At 27.9% G+C, this 16,463-nt stretch overlaps 3 protein-coding genes across 3 annotated transcripts in view; all 3 read left to right on the forward strand.

The window, feature by feature from the left end:
- Nucleotides 1-16,463, forward strand: part of LOC123298643 (neurobeachin) — an 865,329-nt gene that overhangs the window by 384,924 nt on the left and 463,942 nt on the right. The window lies entirely within an intron of this gene.
- LOC123297262 lies at nt 7,297-9,263 on the forward strand. Its single transcript, XM_044878857.1, has 2 exons — nt 7,297-7,379; nt 8,017-9,263. Exon 2 carries the CDS (start codon nt 8,028-8,030, stop codon nt 9,186-9,188), a length of 1,161 nt encoding a protein of 386 aa, XP_044734792.1. The 5' UTR covers nt 7,297-7,379; nt 8,017-8,027; the 3' UTR covers nt 9,189-9,263.
- Nucleotides 10,337-12,074, forward strand: LOC123297261. The gene is made up of 2 exons (XM_044878856.1): nt 10,337-10,359; nt 10,813-12,074. Exon 2 carries the CDS (start codon nt 10,821-10,823, stop codon nt 12,015-12,017), a length of 1,197 nt encoding a protein of 398 aa, XP_044734791.1. The 5' UTR covers nt 10,337-10,359; nt 10,813-10,820; the 3' UTR covers nt 12,018-12,074.

Raw genomic sequence — 16,463 nt, forward strand, 5'->3', positions numbered from 1 at the left:
CTTCTTGGTAATATACATTTCTATAATACGTTTAAAAGTTTATTTACGGAACATTTTCAAAAATATTAATATCCTAAAGTATTTTCAACCATGGTATAAACAAATTACATTGCGTTATATAATTTTTCCGTACACAAAAAGGAATAGTGGGATAAATGTTTGTAACAACAACAATATTCTAGCAAAGTTCTTTTCAAAGATGATATTTTTTTTTTTTAAACAAAATCTCAAGTAAAAAAAGCGAATCTCTAAAGTTTGTGTGTTGAAATAACATACACTTCTTGTGCATAATGGAATCGTGAGACAAAAACCCGAGTACAGTAAAGTGGCATTACATATACCTACTGACTAGAATATTTCACCTACATAATATGGGAATGAAGAATTCATATATAGGTTCAAAAACAATGTATTGTTTTCATACCTTTTGTGTTTGTGTTTTGTTATAATATTGTCATTGTTTGTTGTGTTAAAAAAAACACAAGAGTGAAGTTAGGTATAAAACAAATGAAAAAAGTGAGCTATTTTTTTTTAAATTTTCTTTTTCTTTCTCGGTGTGTGATATGTTGGATATGAAGTATCGTTATTATATTCGGTGTTTGTTAAGGCATATATTATTTGAGATGCGGTAGTCATAAAAGTATTTTTGAAAACCTTTCAAGAAAACTGCTTCACAAATTTTCGGAAGAGCAACGTTATCTTTGAATTGTTCACGATATTTTTTTGAGCTAAAAGAAAATGTTTATTAGAAAGTTTTCGAGAAGATAGTGTCTAATTAGTGTTGGAATAAAGGGTACAGGGCTCAAGCCTAAGAATATTCCTTCAAAAATATAATCTTCATCCAAAATACTCAGGTAGTACAAGAAAGAATTCTTTAACACTGTGTAACGGAAAACAAGAGGCAATTTATTTGTTTTCTGGACGCTCGATAGGATAATTTCTGTAAGAAAACAATTAAGTAAGTCGTAAACCATACAATATTAATGAATGAATCATCAATTAATTTTTTTTAAATCGATTAACTTTAAAAAGTTACAACGGGGGAGGGAGATAGTAGTTTCATGAAGTACCCAAGCATAGAAGCTAAGCGGAATCAAACACAAAAGTTTCAGCAACACTAAGATATTGATTTTTTTAAGTTTTCCAAATTTTTGAAAGTATTTTCTAGAATTTTTTCGTTTTTCGAGACATAAAGCCAATTTAGTTAAAGTTACATTTATTATCTACTCTTTATCTTTTATAGTTTTGGAGAAAATAGACACCAAAGTTTTGTCCTAATTTTCGCCCTTATGGGTAAACAGTGATGTTTATGCAAAAACATTTCTAATAAAAGTTGTTAATTTACGTATAAGAAATAAATTTTACATTAAACTTTTGTTCTATCTCTAATGATTTACAAGATGAATACTTTTACATTTGATTGAAAAAGCATAAAATACACCCTTTTTAAAATTGGTATATCTCGGTAAATTTTGGAGGTAGAAAGTCGTGGAACATGGTTATAACAATCATGGCTACTGATTATGATATTAATGTATAGCTTTTGATACAGAACCTTGATACCTGAAAAGTGTTTTGATGCGATACATTATCAAATTCAACCTTTATACCTAAACTGATGATGAACGCTATACAATTTATATTATTTTAAAGCAGGTTTGACGATCCTTGCTAGGATAGATACATTTTAATTTCCGGTTTTTCTCTCCTGTATGTGAGTGTGAATAAAAAAGAAAACATTTTTCATGAATTAAACAACAACAGTTCGAGATCCACATTGAGATAACAAATAAAAAACAAAAAAAATAAATAAATACCTATAATAAATCAAAAGATGTTTAATTAAATGTCCCCTTAATGTATCTCCTTTCTTTGTTCTTAATTGGAATTTTCTTATTGTCTATAACAGCAAAACAATGTTATTAAATTAATATTTTCACAATGTGTTTTTCGAGTTTTTTTTTCGTGGGGGAAGAATAATAATACTATTAAGTGCTTATTATTATCTGAAGAAGTAACTAAGTACCTTTAAGATGAAATATAGAGTGAGTATTAGTATGTAAACATTACCTCTGAAAGAGAATAATAAATAATTGTATGTAGCTTTTAATTAATTGTGGTTTTCATCATGAAAATTAAAATGTTTGTATAAAGACTTTCAGTAGGTTTGTTTTAAGAACTCCAGACGCCAAAAATATTATTTTGAATCATGTTTTGTCTTTAAATATGACCTCTTTTCAAAACATTCAATTTCCTGGAGTCTCTTCAATATTCTGTTTAAAGAAACATACTCTTTAAGTTTGTAATAATTCAAGCAAGAGCATATTGGTTATTGCACCATGTAACTATCGATACTAGATATTCCTATTCCTTGTTTTTAGAGAAAATTTTATTTAAAACAAGTGAAAACAAACAATTAACATGAGTTTGTTGTTGAAATACCATGTATAGACAGTGTTGATGACGCAATCGTTTGTTTTTTGATGTCACGTAAATAAAAAAGATATCCAGTTTTAAGTAGACACACATAACTGATATTCCCATATTAATACACACTATAAAATTTGCACCTAATTAGCGCCTTCGTGGGTCAACAGTGATGTTTACAAAAATATGTTTTTAACAAAAATTGTTTATTTGTAAACTCTAACGGTTTACAAAATGATTGCTACGGACCCAAGACCCAATTGACCTATAATGCTCATTTACGAACTCGACCCCACTTTTTACGTACTGAGTACGCTATAAAAATTGGGACTCAACTGAATATACTATGTATATTTCATATATACATGGTATAAAAATTCATTAGAATAAGTCTCCAAATATCTATTCAGAATATCGTAGAATCGAATATCATTATCCCCCACTGGCTCTATTTTGTCTTAATATTGAAGAATTAAATGCTCTTAATTCAAGATCCGAGAAACTCTGTGTTGAATAAAATACAGAAAGTGGTTTATTGAATAGAAAATTCCAGGAACAATCAATTATAAATTATATATTCCCCTGTTAGATTATTATTCAAATGGAATGTACATTGTTCGAAGAATTTTCCACTGCATTATAAACATCAACCTAGTGTTTTGTGTTCGATCGCCTTGGTATACTACATAGTTGGAATTTGAAGTGGAATATTATGTATATAAAGATCAGGGATCACTAAATAAACTCGCATTAACACATAAAAAAAGAAAAACTGGTTCAAGCAAAACAAGTTTACCATCATCACATTTAAGAAAATATGTTTGGGGTTTATATTACAAAAAGAATGAAAAAAAAATCTTAAAAAGAATTACTACGTTGTGAAAAACATTCAACCAAAGACATTGACTGAAAATCGTTTCCACTTCATTGTAAACCCATTGACATGATTATTTTGTTTAGATTTCACAATATTTATCTTGATATTTTTCGTACAAATATAACCAATCATGTAGTGATTTTTTTTCTTTTTCGTTTCCCTTTCAATTACTGTAATACCAAAATACTTGCTTTTTTCTATTCAAAAGATTATTGAAGTTAGTGTTTCTTTTCTTTTTCGTTTGAATGTAAGAAGAAAAATAAATACGAAATAATATAATTTACATTTTTATTTCTTGAGAAAACTGTTTTAATATTTTTTAAAGAAATTTTTTTTTTTTTTTTTTATATTAAAAATTCATTTTCGAAATAGTCAAAAAAAATTATTTCAATAATAAAATTTTAAAAGCCTTCTTCTAATTTTGATTTTATTTACTGACATTTCAATTTATAAATGGATTTAAAACTTTCGTGAAATAAATATTATTTGTAATTTTTTTTTTTTTTTTGGGTTATTTCCTGTGCTTTAAAGTGCCTTAAGAATTATATTTTTATTCTGTGTATATGAAATGTATATTAAAGTATACTAATTTTAGTCCCAAGATTGTAACGCTTACAAATATTGATGATACGAGTAAAATTTTGGTATAGGTGTTAATAAAATCAACTCATTAGTCCATTTACGGTTGTCTGCCTGCCTGTTCGTCCGCCTATCATGGCGATAACTCAAAGACGAAATAGATATCAAGTTGAGATTTGTATAACATGCTCAAGATGTAAAAAGTAAGTTCGTAATTCTTGTAAACCGTTAGAGATAGAAAAAAATTTTAAGGGTTAAAAGGGGTTCTTTATAAAAAAAATAAGCAAATAGTTTTAAAAACATTCTTTCGTAAACGTTGTGTAGTTTATCTTAAAAACCAATCGATCGATTTAATTTTTTCTAGCGTGGCTGAAGAGAGAATTGTATGCCCTTTCAAATGATGTATCACAAGGATGGAATTTTCTATGTACAAATTTTAAATTTTCCCGTCGATATCTAATATCGATATCTGTCTGTTTTCATACAAAATAATAATCACATCAGGTCAAAAGTTATTAAGGGTGGAGAATTTTGAAATGAACACACTGTATAATAATTGACATGATATAATTTTCACAACTTAAAGAAAAATTAATTGAGTGAATTAAAAATAAATGCATGGCTGCTGTAAAAAGAACTCTTGAATTACCTTTTCATATTATTTACTGACTTTAATTCCAATGCAATTCTCAAAGTTGGGGATGACGATTCAACTTAAAATTAACTTATTTTCTCTTAATTTCTTTTTACTTCAAAGTGTAAAATTTTATATTTAATATTTGTATAAGTATATAATAATAATAAAATGCATACTGACTTTATAAGTGGATATATCTTTGCCACACTTTTTATTCAAAGACACTATATTATTTTCTAGTACTTAAACATTTAACTAGACAAAACTTTTTAATAATGTCTGGTTATGTTTCAAGATACTGTTTTAATAACGTTAATTTTATAATTTTTTTAAATCTATATACTGAAAAAGGCTTTTTTAGGTTAGTGTAACGATTTTTTTTACTATTAATTTTAATGCGCGACTTACAAAACGATGTCTCATACTCAAATTGTTAGTAAACGGGATGTTAAAGGTTACCATTAGTGGAAAAAAGACATTTCCATTATAGCTAGGTTGTCGGGGGTGACTTAACATATCATGTCGTTGAAAACTACACTCTATGCACTGAAGCTTCCAGATTTGTTAAAATATTTGTACCAAATATTTCAACACGAACTTTTCAGTTCTGGACAACGACCCAGAAGATAAATTATGTTTTCTTCTTTCTCTTCGTATTCGCGACATGATTTGTAACCTGAAATATGTTAATGCATGTCGAAAGCATAGTTCCTGTAGTCAGTTTCCTAGGTAACCTAGATGTTGGTTTTTGGTATCTGTTGCAATAGTTCCAATTATAAATATTTGTTCGAAAACAAAACTATATTCACAGCCAATCTTTAGCCTTCTTGCATTTTGATAAAATACAATAATTTAAATACAAATACTAGGAAATTGCAATGTATGTCCAGAAATTATAGAACAATTCAAGGTACTGCATCTTACCCTACTACAAAAATATGGATGTTAGCCAAATATATACACTTTACTACTTGATAGTTTTTTGTAAAATCATGAAAGTTTAAAGCGTTTTATATAGCTTTCAATATGAGATTGTGGTTTTAAAATTTTTATTGAAACTTTCTTACAATGAAGTACTGAGAACAATTTTGATCACAGTATCTCTTCACATTTCTTAAACTCACGTATGTCCTATAAATGATGGTATAGGTACACATTTATAGATATAACAATAGTCGCGGTCATATTACTTGTGATAACGTTTATAAAGTTTTCATACTTTTAATGTTATCTTCCTACCTGCACCCACAACAACTTTAAGTAAATGGTAGTAATGTGGTAAGATTTTATCAAACCATACAAAATATTCACTCAAGTACTTAGTCTATTATGTTTGAACAACTAAAAACTATGACTACCTATTCTGATAACTTTCTACGTAAAATTTGGTATAGAACTTTCTTCGCATGGCATACAATTTTATTTGTTTTAAAAGTAAAATTTTATTTTTAACTACAGTCAAAATCGGTTATAACGCCGAACCGGTTATAACGACGAAAATGAAAGATCTCAGCTGAACTGAATCTCTACATAAGCACCAACATGAATATTTCGACTATAACAACTTATCGGCTAAAGTGACCAATAATCATCTGGTTGTTGAAGGAATAAGGAATTTATCAATTTTGCTTTATCCGGTAGACCTATATCTACACTGATATACTACCCAGATAAAGTAATCACAATTCTTGATTGCATATTTTTAATAATCGGATTGTTTCTAAATATTAATTATTTTGTAGTAGAGTCTGGAAAGGACAGTGCTCTACTCAACATGCAGTTTTTTTTTATTAAATTTGAGACCAACTTGACGTCTAATAACAGCGTTTAATTTCACATCTTATGAATGCGTCAAAGAATCCTTTATAAGCTAAACTCATTTTTCTTAATTTTACCTTCTATATACTAATTTTTCCATTATATGATAGGTCTAAACTATAAAATGAGATTGTGGCTCGAAAAATGCACAGGAAAAATACTAACATCTGCGTGGAGATTTTTCCAATCAAAAAAGTTTTCCTTTTGTAATTGCTTTATCGAGTCTTGGTGTAAAACAGCCGATAGGATATATAAGTGAGATTGGTATTTACATGTTCAACCAGTCATCTCCGATGATTTTAATCAGTGCATTTCCCGGACTTAAAGTTAGAAAATTAATTCTTTATAAAAAGAAATATTTTATTTTTTATGCATATAATTCATAAATTTACCTTATTACTGTAATTAATTAAATTAAATTAATAAATTATATTTTAATTGTTTCAGGTAAGCAACAAATATTTTATATAGAAGATTATATCTCCGTTTGGTAAAGTATTTTTTAATTATTTCCTAATTAATTTATAGGTTCGTTTTCTTTTTTCTCATTACCTTGATTTTCATAATTTTCTTTTCAATAGAAATTAATATTTTCGAGAATGAGATGATAAAATATTTTAATTTTGGTTCATAATCAAACAGTAATAAATACAAACAAAAAGTGTACTGCAAAGTATATTTGGTCGAATCTCAAAGCCTGTTTTTTTTGCTTGACATATTTTTGTTATCTTTTGCACTTTTTTGCGCTAGTGAAAGTCTTTATGTAAAGATACAAAAGTTTACTACAATAATTTCGCTTAGAGCCATTAATGAATACCTATGTTCATTCTTAACTATTTAAAAGATAAAAATTTAAATAAATTTGAATTATCAAAAATTCATTTTTCAGCCTTGAATTTTTTTCAAAGGTTATCATTGTTTTTTGGCTTTATTTAAACATTTTATGTAATTATTACTGTAAAAAATCAGTACACAAGAACTTTGCATAGTGAACGGATAAAAAACTGAATAATTGAATGCATATTTAAAATTTTGATAAAGGTATGGTAAAAAATTTACGTTTAACGTGAGTTATTCAATTCTTTATTGTTATTCTTAAAAGTGAAATTGTGAGTAAAAAAATTTTGTGAAGTGAAAATTTCTCTTAGGCTAGGAAAATATTGAAATAATATAATAATCAAGGTGTTGAAACTTTAGGTCGAAATAAGCATTTACGTTAAAGGATCATGTATTCAGAACACTTCTCTTCGAAGACTCAAGAGCTAGAAACTTCGTTGTAGCCAATTATCGTCTTCATTTTTGACCATTTGTTCGAATACACCCTATATACAATCGAGTTTAATTTGTTCTATTAAAATTTTCTTTGCTGTTTTCTTGTTTGCTTACTTTTCTAAATTTAAATAATTTTTTCGAAACAAAAATTTAATAAATAATTATTAATATAATTTCCATTTTCATATTTTATAGTCTGACCAAATTAAATTTAATAAAAAATTGTTACATTGTTAATAATTTGTAATTTTTGACATTGATCTTTAATCTATTTATATCAGCAAAACTAAAAACCAAAAATTTACTGAATCTTAAAAATATAGGACAGAGGAGACAGCTACTTATTATCCTCTTTTTGCTTTAAGGTTTATACAAAATCAACTAAAATTTTTATATTCAATTTCAGATAAAATAATCATGTTAAAATATACAGTTTTATTGGTATGCGTTCTACTGTATCAAACAGGAAATATATTAGCAGGAACTTGTGAACGTGAAGAAGGTTGTTCAAACAACTGTGCTTTAGTTTGTAAAAATACAACCGAAACTGAAGTACGAGCATCTGCACGAGGATATGACAAACTTATTGTACAGTATGGAAGTTTAAAGAGTGTTGGTTCGTTATTCTTAAGCAATCCAAATCTTGTAAAAGTCTTAGAAATACGTGAAAATGAAAATGATTTGAGAATACAAGAGTCGCAGCGTCCATTAACACAGGAATGTGGTCTTGAAGAGTTAACACTTGAAAAAAATAGTCTGGAATTATTATTTGAATCAAAATTATTCGATAATTTTAATAAATTAAAAAAATTATCCATCCATGAATGTTACATTGAAAGAGTATTTTATAATTTATTCCAAAATCTTCCAAGTTTAGAATACTTATCTTTAAGATCTAATGGTATTATCGAAATTGATAACCATGCGTTTTACAGGTTAAAGAATTTAAAATACGTGGATTTGAGTGAAAATTTAATCAAATCCTTATCGTATGAGAATTTTAAAGTAACAAATGGTTTGCAAGAATTTTATATGAATCAAAATCCTTTATATGACTTTAATCTTGAGAAATTTTTACGTGATAAACCGAAATTGTGGATGGCTAATATGCATAGCATTTACTGTAACACTTTCCGGTATGCGATTATGGATTCATATCAAAAGTTAGGCTATGAACCTACATACCTTCGTCACGTTGAATGTTCAACTCCACACTTTTATTACAAATGTAATGCTATTATTATGAAAGATTCGAACAAACGAAATATTACAATTGCTGAAATTCGCGACAATAATAAAGAGTATCAAACGTATTATGAAAATAATATAAACGAAATATTCTTATGCTTAGATGATTGTTCAACGCAATTAATTGGTTCCTTCCGTGAGGGTGATGAATATGCAGAACAATTAGCTGCGAATATTTTACAATATCATATGGCTCATTTGCAGAAAAATTTTAAAGATTTTTATTTGCGATATGATTACATGGAACATGTTAATGAGTTGCAAGCAAGTTTAGAAAAGTTACAGTCCGTGATTAATGTAACAAGCCTTCAAATTGAAGGTAAATTGTAAAATGTCTTGAAAGTTTTAATGAAATTTGTAATTGTTAAACTTGTTGTTAATAAAGAAAGTAATCAAAAAACATAATTTATAAATTTTATTTATTTTGTCCTATACCAAAAATTATACATATTGCCCTTCATTTGTCTAATTCATTTGTCAAGTGGGTCATAGATTTATAAATTCAAGCAGTCAAGGAATGAATATCATATTTGGGTCTTCAGTCGACGTGAAAAATGTTTTCTGAAAATTAGAAAGATGTTTGATCCATGTATATATTTTTTGTTTCAATAGTGGTAACAGGTCAAAGTTCACGGTAACAAATTCAGTGATATCTACTGAGTGGATATTATGAGTATGTTATAAACTAATATTGAAATGTCTAATGTGAAAAACAAACAATTGAAATCTAGGAAGAAACATATTCTTATTTTTCACCCCAAAAAATAATAAGTGACATTGAAAATTATTTTTAAGATTTAATCAGGGCAACCATGTTTTTATTCAGGTCATTTTTTGATATATTAATATCCTACCGAGATACTCAATTGTATCCATTCTTAGAACACCCTGTACGCAAAAGAGTAACAAAATTAAAGTACCTAATTAATAAATATAACCTTTTATTCCTAAAAATATGCATATCATCTTGTTGCTCAGAGCTAGCTCAGAATTAGAGTGCTAGCCCGAATCGAAGAAATCATGGGTTTGAATTCATCCACGATGTGTTGTTTCTTCTGATAGCATTATTGTTTATATTTGTAATGTTTTCTTGACATATGTTACTAAATTGACACAGCGTGATGAGAAAAAACGAAAGGAAATTGTGTCTGTTTACGACCAATTTTTACAGCTTTCTATAAATACTTGCTTAGCTCACTCTACTCAATTCTATATGTGCCTTATAACTTCTACAAAAATTAATTATGCAATAATCATTTAATGAAAATGTCAAAAAAGTTGTTATGCAACCTAAAATACATTTACATTATAGGGATATTTGATAATTGAGAAGATAAAAATTATGTGAATTTGATTAAAAAGTTTTTGGACAAGGTTATCATTTTTATTTGGATTCTTTTTATCACTATATAATATTTTTTTCTTTAGATCAGTGTACAAAAATTTTTGTGTTAATACAGTTTAAATGATGAGTAACAATTTTAATTATTAAAAATAAAAGGTATGTACCAATTAAATTTTTATTTAATAAATTTTGTTTCAAAAACGAAACCGTTGAAAATAAATTTATTTCGAATATTTTGTAGCTTAAAATAATTATTGCGTGAATGTTTTGAATGCCACTAGTAATAGCTATTAAATCATGTCTAAAGTATGTTTATTAGAAAATTATTATTTAGTTTTTTTAAATTTTCTGGTATTTTTCTTAAACTCTGACTAAATAATTATAAATAACTAAAAACTAAAATGTGATAAAAAAATTTTATTTTTAATTTATATTTTTTGACTTTGACCTTTTGAGCTCATTCGTTTCATGAACAAATAAAAAATTAATAAGAACAGTGAAAGTAAATTACAATTTTGACAACAATGTATTGGAATAATTTTTTGCAAAACATCCCCTTTATTAAGCTTTATAAATTATTCAATCAATAATTTTATGGTGAATTTACAGATTCAACAATGAAGTTAAAAATTACATTTTTATTGCTATGCTTCCAAGTTTACCAAATAACAAATACATTAGCAGGAACCTGCGAACGTCAAGAAGTATGTTCCAACACTTGTGCTTTAGTCTGTAAAAATACAACTGAAAGTGAAGTTCTTGGCGCTGCTCATGGATATGACAAATTAATTGTACAATATGGAAGTTTAGTAAGTGTTGCATCCTTGTTTTTAAACAATCCAAATCTTGTAAAAATCTTAGAAATACGTGAAAATGAAGACTTAGATGTATTTGTAAATGATAAAGTATTTGGTGGTTTAAAAATTCAAGAGTTAGAGCGTCCTTTAACACAAGAAATTGGACTTGAAGAATTAACACTTGAAAATACTAAATTAGAATTACTATGGAAATCAAAATTATTTGAAAACTTTGGTAAATTAACAAAGCTATCTATCCATAAATGTAACATCGAAAGAGTGTTCAGAGAATTATTCCGAAATCTTACGAATTTAGAATATTTATCTTTAAAATCAAATGGAATAATGCAAGTTGAAAATCAAGCGCTTTCAACTTTACACAATTTGAAATATTTGGATTTAAGTGATAATTTTATCAAATCATTTTCTCATGAAAATTGTTATAAAGCTAATAATTTACAAGAATTTCATATTAGCCGAAATCCTTTAAGTGATTTTAATGTTCGAAAATTTTTGCGAGATAAATTAAATTTATGGATGGCCAATATGCATACCATTTACTGTAATACTTTCCGATTTATGGTTATGGATGCGTACCAAGAACTCGGTTATAAACCTACATACCTTCACGGTGTTGAGTGTTCAACTCCACACTGGTATTATAAATGCAATTCGATTATAATGAAAGATTCGAATAATCGGAATATTACAATCGCTGAAGTCCAGGAAAACAAAGATAAGTTTGAAGCGTACTACGAAAGTAATATAAACGATATATTCTTGTGCTATGATGATTGTTCTACGCAATTAATTGACTACTTCCGTAAAGATGATGAATATGCAGAACAATTAGCTTCGAATGTTTTACAATATTATATGGGACAGATACAAAAAAATTTTAAGGATTTTTATATAGTATTTAAAAATAGAGAGAATATCCTAGACTTAAAAGCCAGTATAGATGAATTACATTCAGTGATTAATATTACTAGTCATCAAATGGGAGGTAAATTGTAGGCTGCCTAAAAATATGTAATAATTGTTATTATTATTAATAAAATAAGTTAAAATATCTTTATTGTACTTTTATTATAATTGCGATTAAAACTATTCCGATTTTTAAAATGTTTATTAGATATTGTTAAAGTAAAAAAATGTTATAGCCAAACAGTTCAAGGAAAAGTCAAGGTTTTTGTGTCAACGATTCAACTAACATAGTAAGTAAGTGTCAAATAATTATTTGTTATTTGTCAATGGCACAAATAACCAAAATCTTCGTGTCTTTGGATAAATTAGGATGATTAATGTTTTTTGTACAGGATTTTAGGCGATATCTCAAATACTATCAACCAATTCGTGAAATAAACCCGATTTTTGTATTTTTTGAAGCAAAATTATCCTGTGTACCAATTTGATAAATATTATCCTGTTTAGCAATATCAAATTTCGAAACAAAATTATTTCCATTTATTCTCAATTTTACGAAGTTATAAAAAAAATTGCAAAAAATCGGTGAAATTATTTTGGCTTTAATTTGGATAAAAATCATCATGACCTAAAATATTGAAAGATGCAGTTGTCGATTGAACGTGTTATTTCTAACATATCGACCAAAATGATATTTGAACAGTGTTTAGTAGTATTTTCTGTAGAAATTAAAACTTTGTTTTTTCCCAAAATGAACCACTTTTTCGTCGTATTTTTTTTTTGAAGTAAGTATAAATTCCAATACTAGTAGAAAACGAAACAAACTAAAAAGTAAAAGTATGAAAAGTATAGCACTTATCGCTACATTTGTTATGATTCTTTTAAGAAAATCAAAATAAAGAAAATAAGAAAATAATTAGAATATAATTTTCGTTTATTTTTAAATAATTTTTGTTGTTGTTGGTTGTAGCAGAGACAAGACAAGGCAGATATGGGCTGGGTACAGTCGTAGGAGTTTCAAAGGTCTTATATCACTTCCAAGGGCCTCTATTAGCAAAATTGTTGCTGCTGCTACAGGATACTAGTTAGGCGGTAGACACGCTTAACACCTGGGCCTGATAATGTATAAAATAACTATAGCATGAGCTGTCTCAGTGAGGAGGGGGAGGAAGGAACGATGTTTCATCGTCTCCTCAGAGATGGGCTCACTTGAGCCTGATTTTCTTTGACGACCTCCCCCACCCGCAGTCCGTTGACGTCAAAGCACAACTACTGTTCTTAAACAGCTTCAAATGGTGCATGGAGTTGTGGTCGGAGATGAGCCAATCCTTTTTCGGTATCACAACGGACCTAAGTGCTAAGTGTCTCGCACCCTAGGACAGACACCCTAACCTTACCTAGGCTGGGTGTAGTAGACCTTGCTTACCGGATTCCCTTTACCATGGTATTTTATAACGGTCTATATATTATGTTACCCTATATATTATTTTGATCGAAAATATTAAACGATTTTATAAAATAGAAAACTTATTCATATGTAAAACTATTCACGAATGAGAAAACTATTTTCACATGTAAAGCCAAGTTTAAAGTTAATATTATTGATAAATTTTAATCTATAATTATGCAAACACATTACAATTAGCTTAGAAAATTCACTTACATGAATAAGAAAATTTATTATGAAAGACCTTCTTGTATTTGGTTATTTATAAAGTAAAAGCAATTACCATTTAAAATGAGATTTATATCTTAATAAAGAGAAATTCTCAATTGAATATTATTATTCATCTTTGAGCGTATAGAGTTCACTGGTTGGTTGTATGCTGTGGTCACACAAATTCTCTCTTTGATTAATATTTAAATAATAATACGTTCAAATTCAAATTGAATCAACAGCAAATATATAAAATGACGGATGGATAGCTTTGTTCATAGCTAATATATTCTTGGTTACCTATTCCGTCAAAATGTAGATATATTTAAATGGATAAATGTTTATTCATCATGTGATATTTCCATTCCAAGAAATTAGAACACATTTTGATAGCATTAACGGTGGCAAAGAATACAGACGCACGTAGAAGCTCGTTCATAAGTCCATTTTTTGTGTACCCACAATTAGCTGTTAAAAAGTACCCTGAAGTAGACTAAATCATTTCCCACTAAGTTTATCCCACATTATTTAAAAAAAGGAAGCACTTTGTTACATTCACCCTTCGATATGTTTCAGCTCGCCAGAAGTTACTTAATTATATTAAGTACGTACTATGGTTTTAAGGTAACTAACTAATAGAACTGAATAGAAAAAAGGACTTATGACCTTCTATGTATATTTGTATTCTTTGTCGGTTTCTTTCAGCTCCTGCGTTACGAATTTTTTTTGAACATAAAAGCGAAGTGAAAAAAATGTAAATAGGAATACTCGTCAGAAATCTCCTATACTCGCTAGAAATATCCCGTGTTCCGAGCTTCTTTCTATCTTGATAATATTTTATTCTGTTCGTCCTTGGATGAGGTAGGGCGTACATGAAATTAGAAGAGTTTTATCTTGTACTTTTGCAACAACAAAAAAATTCGTTTGGTTGGTAACCATTACGAATTTATATTGAAATACTGATGTTTTAAAATGATTTAGAGAAAACTCTACTGTTATAAATTATAACCACATCCATTAAAAATTTAAATTTTCTAATATTTATTCGTTGGAAATATGTAAATTAAAAACACACAAATACGATATGTAGAATATAACATGTTTATACAAATGCATCAAAAACTTTTACCATCAATTAAAAACTTATATATATGTATTTGACTTGTTTATTTTTAACGATGGTAAGTAATAATTAAAACTGTTTATGTTTATATAGAGAGAAATTATAGGGAAATTGTTAAATATTGAAGATGAAACTAACCCAAAAACTGTAACGATAATTGCAGGGCGGGTGGTAATGTGGTAAGAGTATTATCCATTGATTGAATGAGCATTAAGTTAGGAGAAAGAGATTATCGTACAGGATTTGATGCGATATCTAAAGACTATTCACCCAATCGTAAAATTAACTCGATTTTGGTATTTAGTGGGTCTTTATTATCTTATTAACTAAGTATCAACAAATTCCGAAACGATTTTCTTTATATAACGTCCGAAAAGTCGGGACAATAATTTGATATCCCATATGTAGAAAAGATATATATTCTAGAGTGGCGATTAGAAAATTTCGGTTTTCTGACAAATCGGTTACATTCGTATCCCAGGGATGGTACTTAAAATAAAACTTAGAATAGAAGAAATCAAAAAATTTAAAGCTCATTTAGATAATAACACAATTATAAAGCTAATTAACGATAAGATGAGAACTTTTATCGAGATATCTCCAGAATTCGATAAGTTTTTGCATCCATTACTATATATCTGAAAAACTTACTCGATATTTACTTGCAAAAAATGAGTATTGCGCAAATTTTAATGTGTTCCAATAGTTGCCAATATATTTCTTCTTTAATTTGTAAATACAACTAAAGGAGCAAATTGTGTAGACTGTTATCGTCTTTTAGTGTCAGCTAAAGCTAAAAAAAGACCTTTTTGGTAAGTCAGCCCCTTTTATTTTGCCTTCAATAATTTTCTTACTGTCTATATTGAGGAACATGTATATGTATATACATTAATATTATACACAGTGGTCCAAGTTATAACTGAAGGCTTTCTTTAAATAGTAGATAACGTTAAAATAGTGATAACTCATAGCCGGGAATACGTCTTTTACTAGATACAGTGGAAGGCGCTAGAACTTTTTTTCTCGAAAGGGGATCATAGCACTCTCATATCCTTATCGCTTAGTTTTCCTTTTTTATCACTATAAACTTTAAATCACGAAGGATTCCAGTTTTTCTTAGCTGGAGTCCTCACTTCATTCCAAAAAACTAATTTTTCCTCCAAAATTTCAACGTCTAGAAAAGGACATTATGCCAGGCTGTAAATTCATAGAGAAATAGAGAATATTCATGATTTTTGTTTAGTAAATGCTTGTTCATGTAACAAACAGCAGAGGCCAATACATTTTCGAATAACCATAAAAAGATAAAATCCATCAAAGATTTGTATGTATCTCTTTCTAACAAACAAGAATTTAGCACGGAGTGCGTACGGCAAACATATATGACTTCAAATACTATGTCTGATCTCTCTGTCTAATTATTTCATCAAAAACATTCGTATTTCTTAGCCGATTTTTAATTCACTTTTTGTCATTATTTTACGTTATTTTCCTATTTTGTGAAGAAATGCGCAAAATAAAAATCATGAATATTTCCTATTGCCGTTATTCTTCTTACATTATCTACCTACTTCATTAAGTCCTGCTGCTGTTATGACTTTGAGCACCCTGTATTGGTAAATAAATATTATGTATTTGTACAAAACATATTTTAAAATTGGATTACTTAATGAAATAATATCAACCGCATTTATATTGGTAGGTACTTCTATGAAAATACATCAATATACTAATTACATCATTTACTTAGTATTTT

The sequence above is a fragment of the Chrysoperla carnea genome, chromosome 4 (genome assembly GCF_905475395.1).
Source record: "Chrysoperla carnea chromosome 4, inChrCarn1.1, whole genome shotgun sequence".
Classification (NCBI taxonomy): Eukaryota; Metazoa; Arthropoda; class Insecta; order Neuroptera; family Chrysopidae; genus Chrysoperla; species Chrysoperla carnea.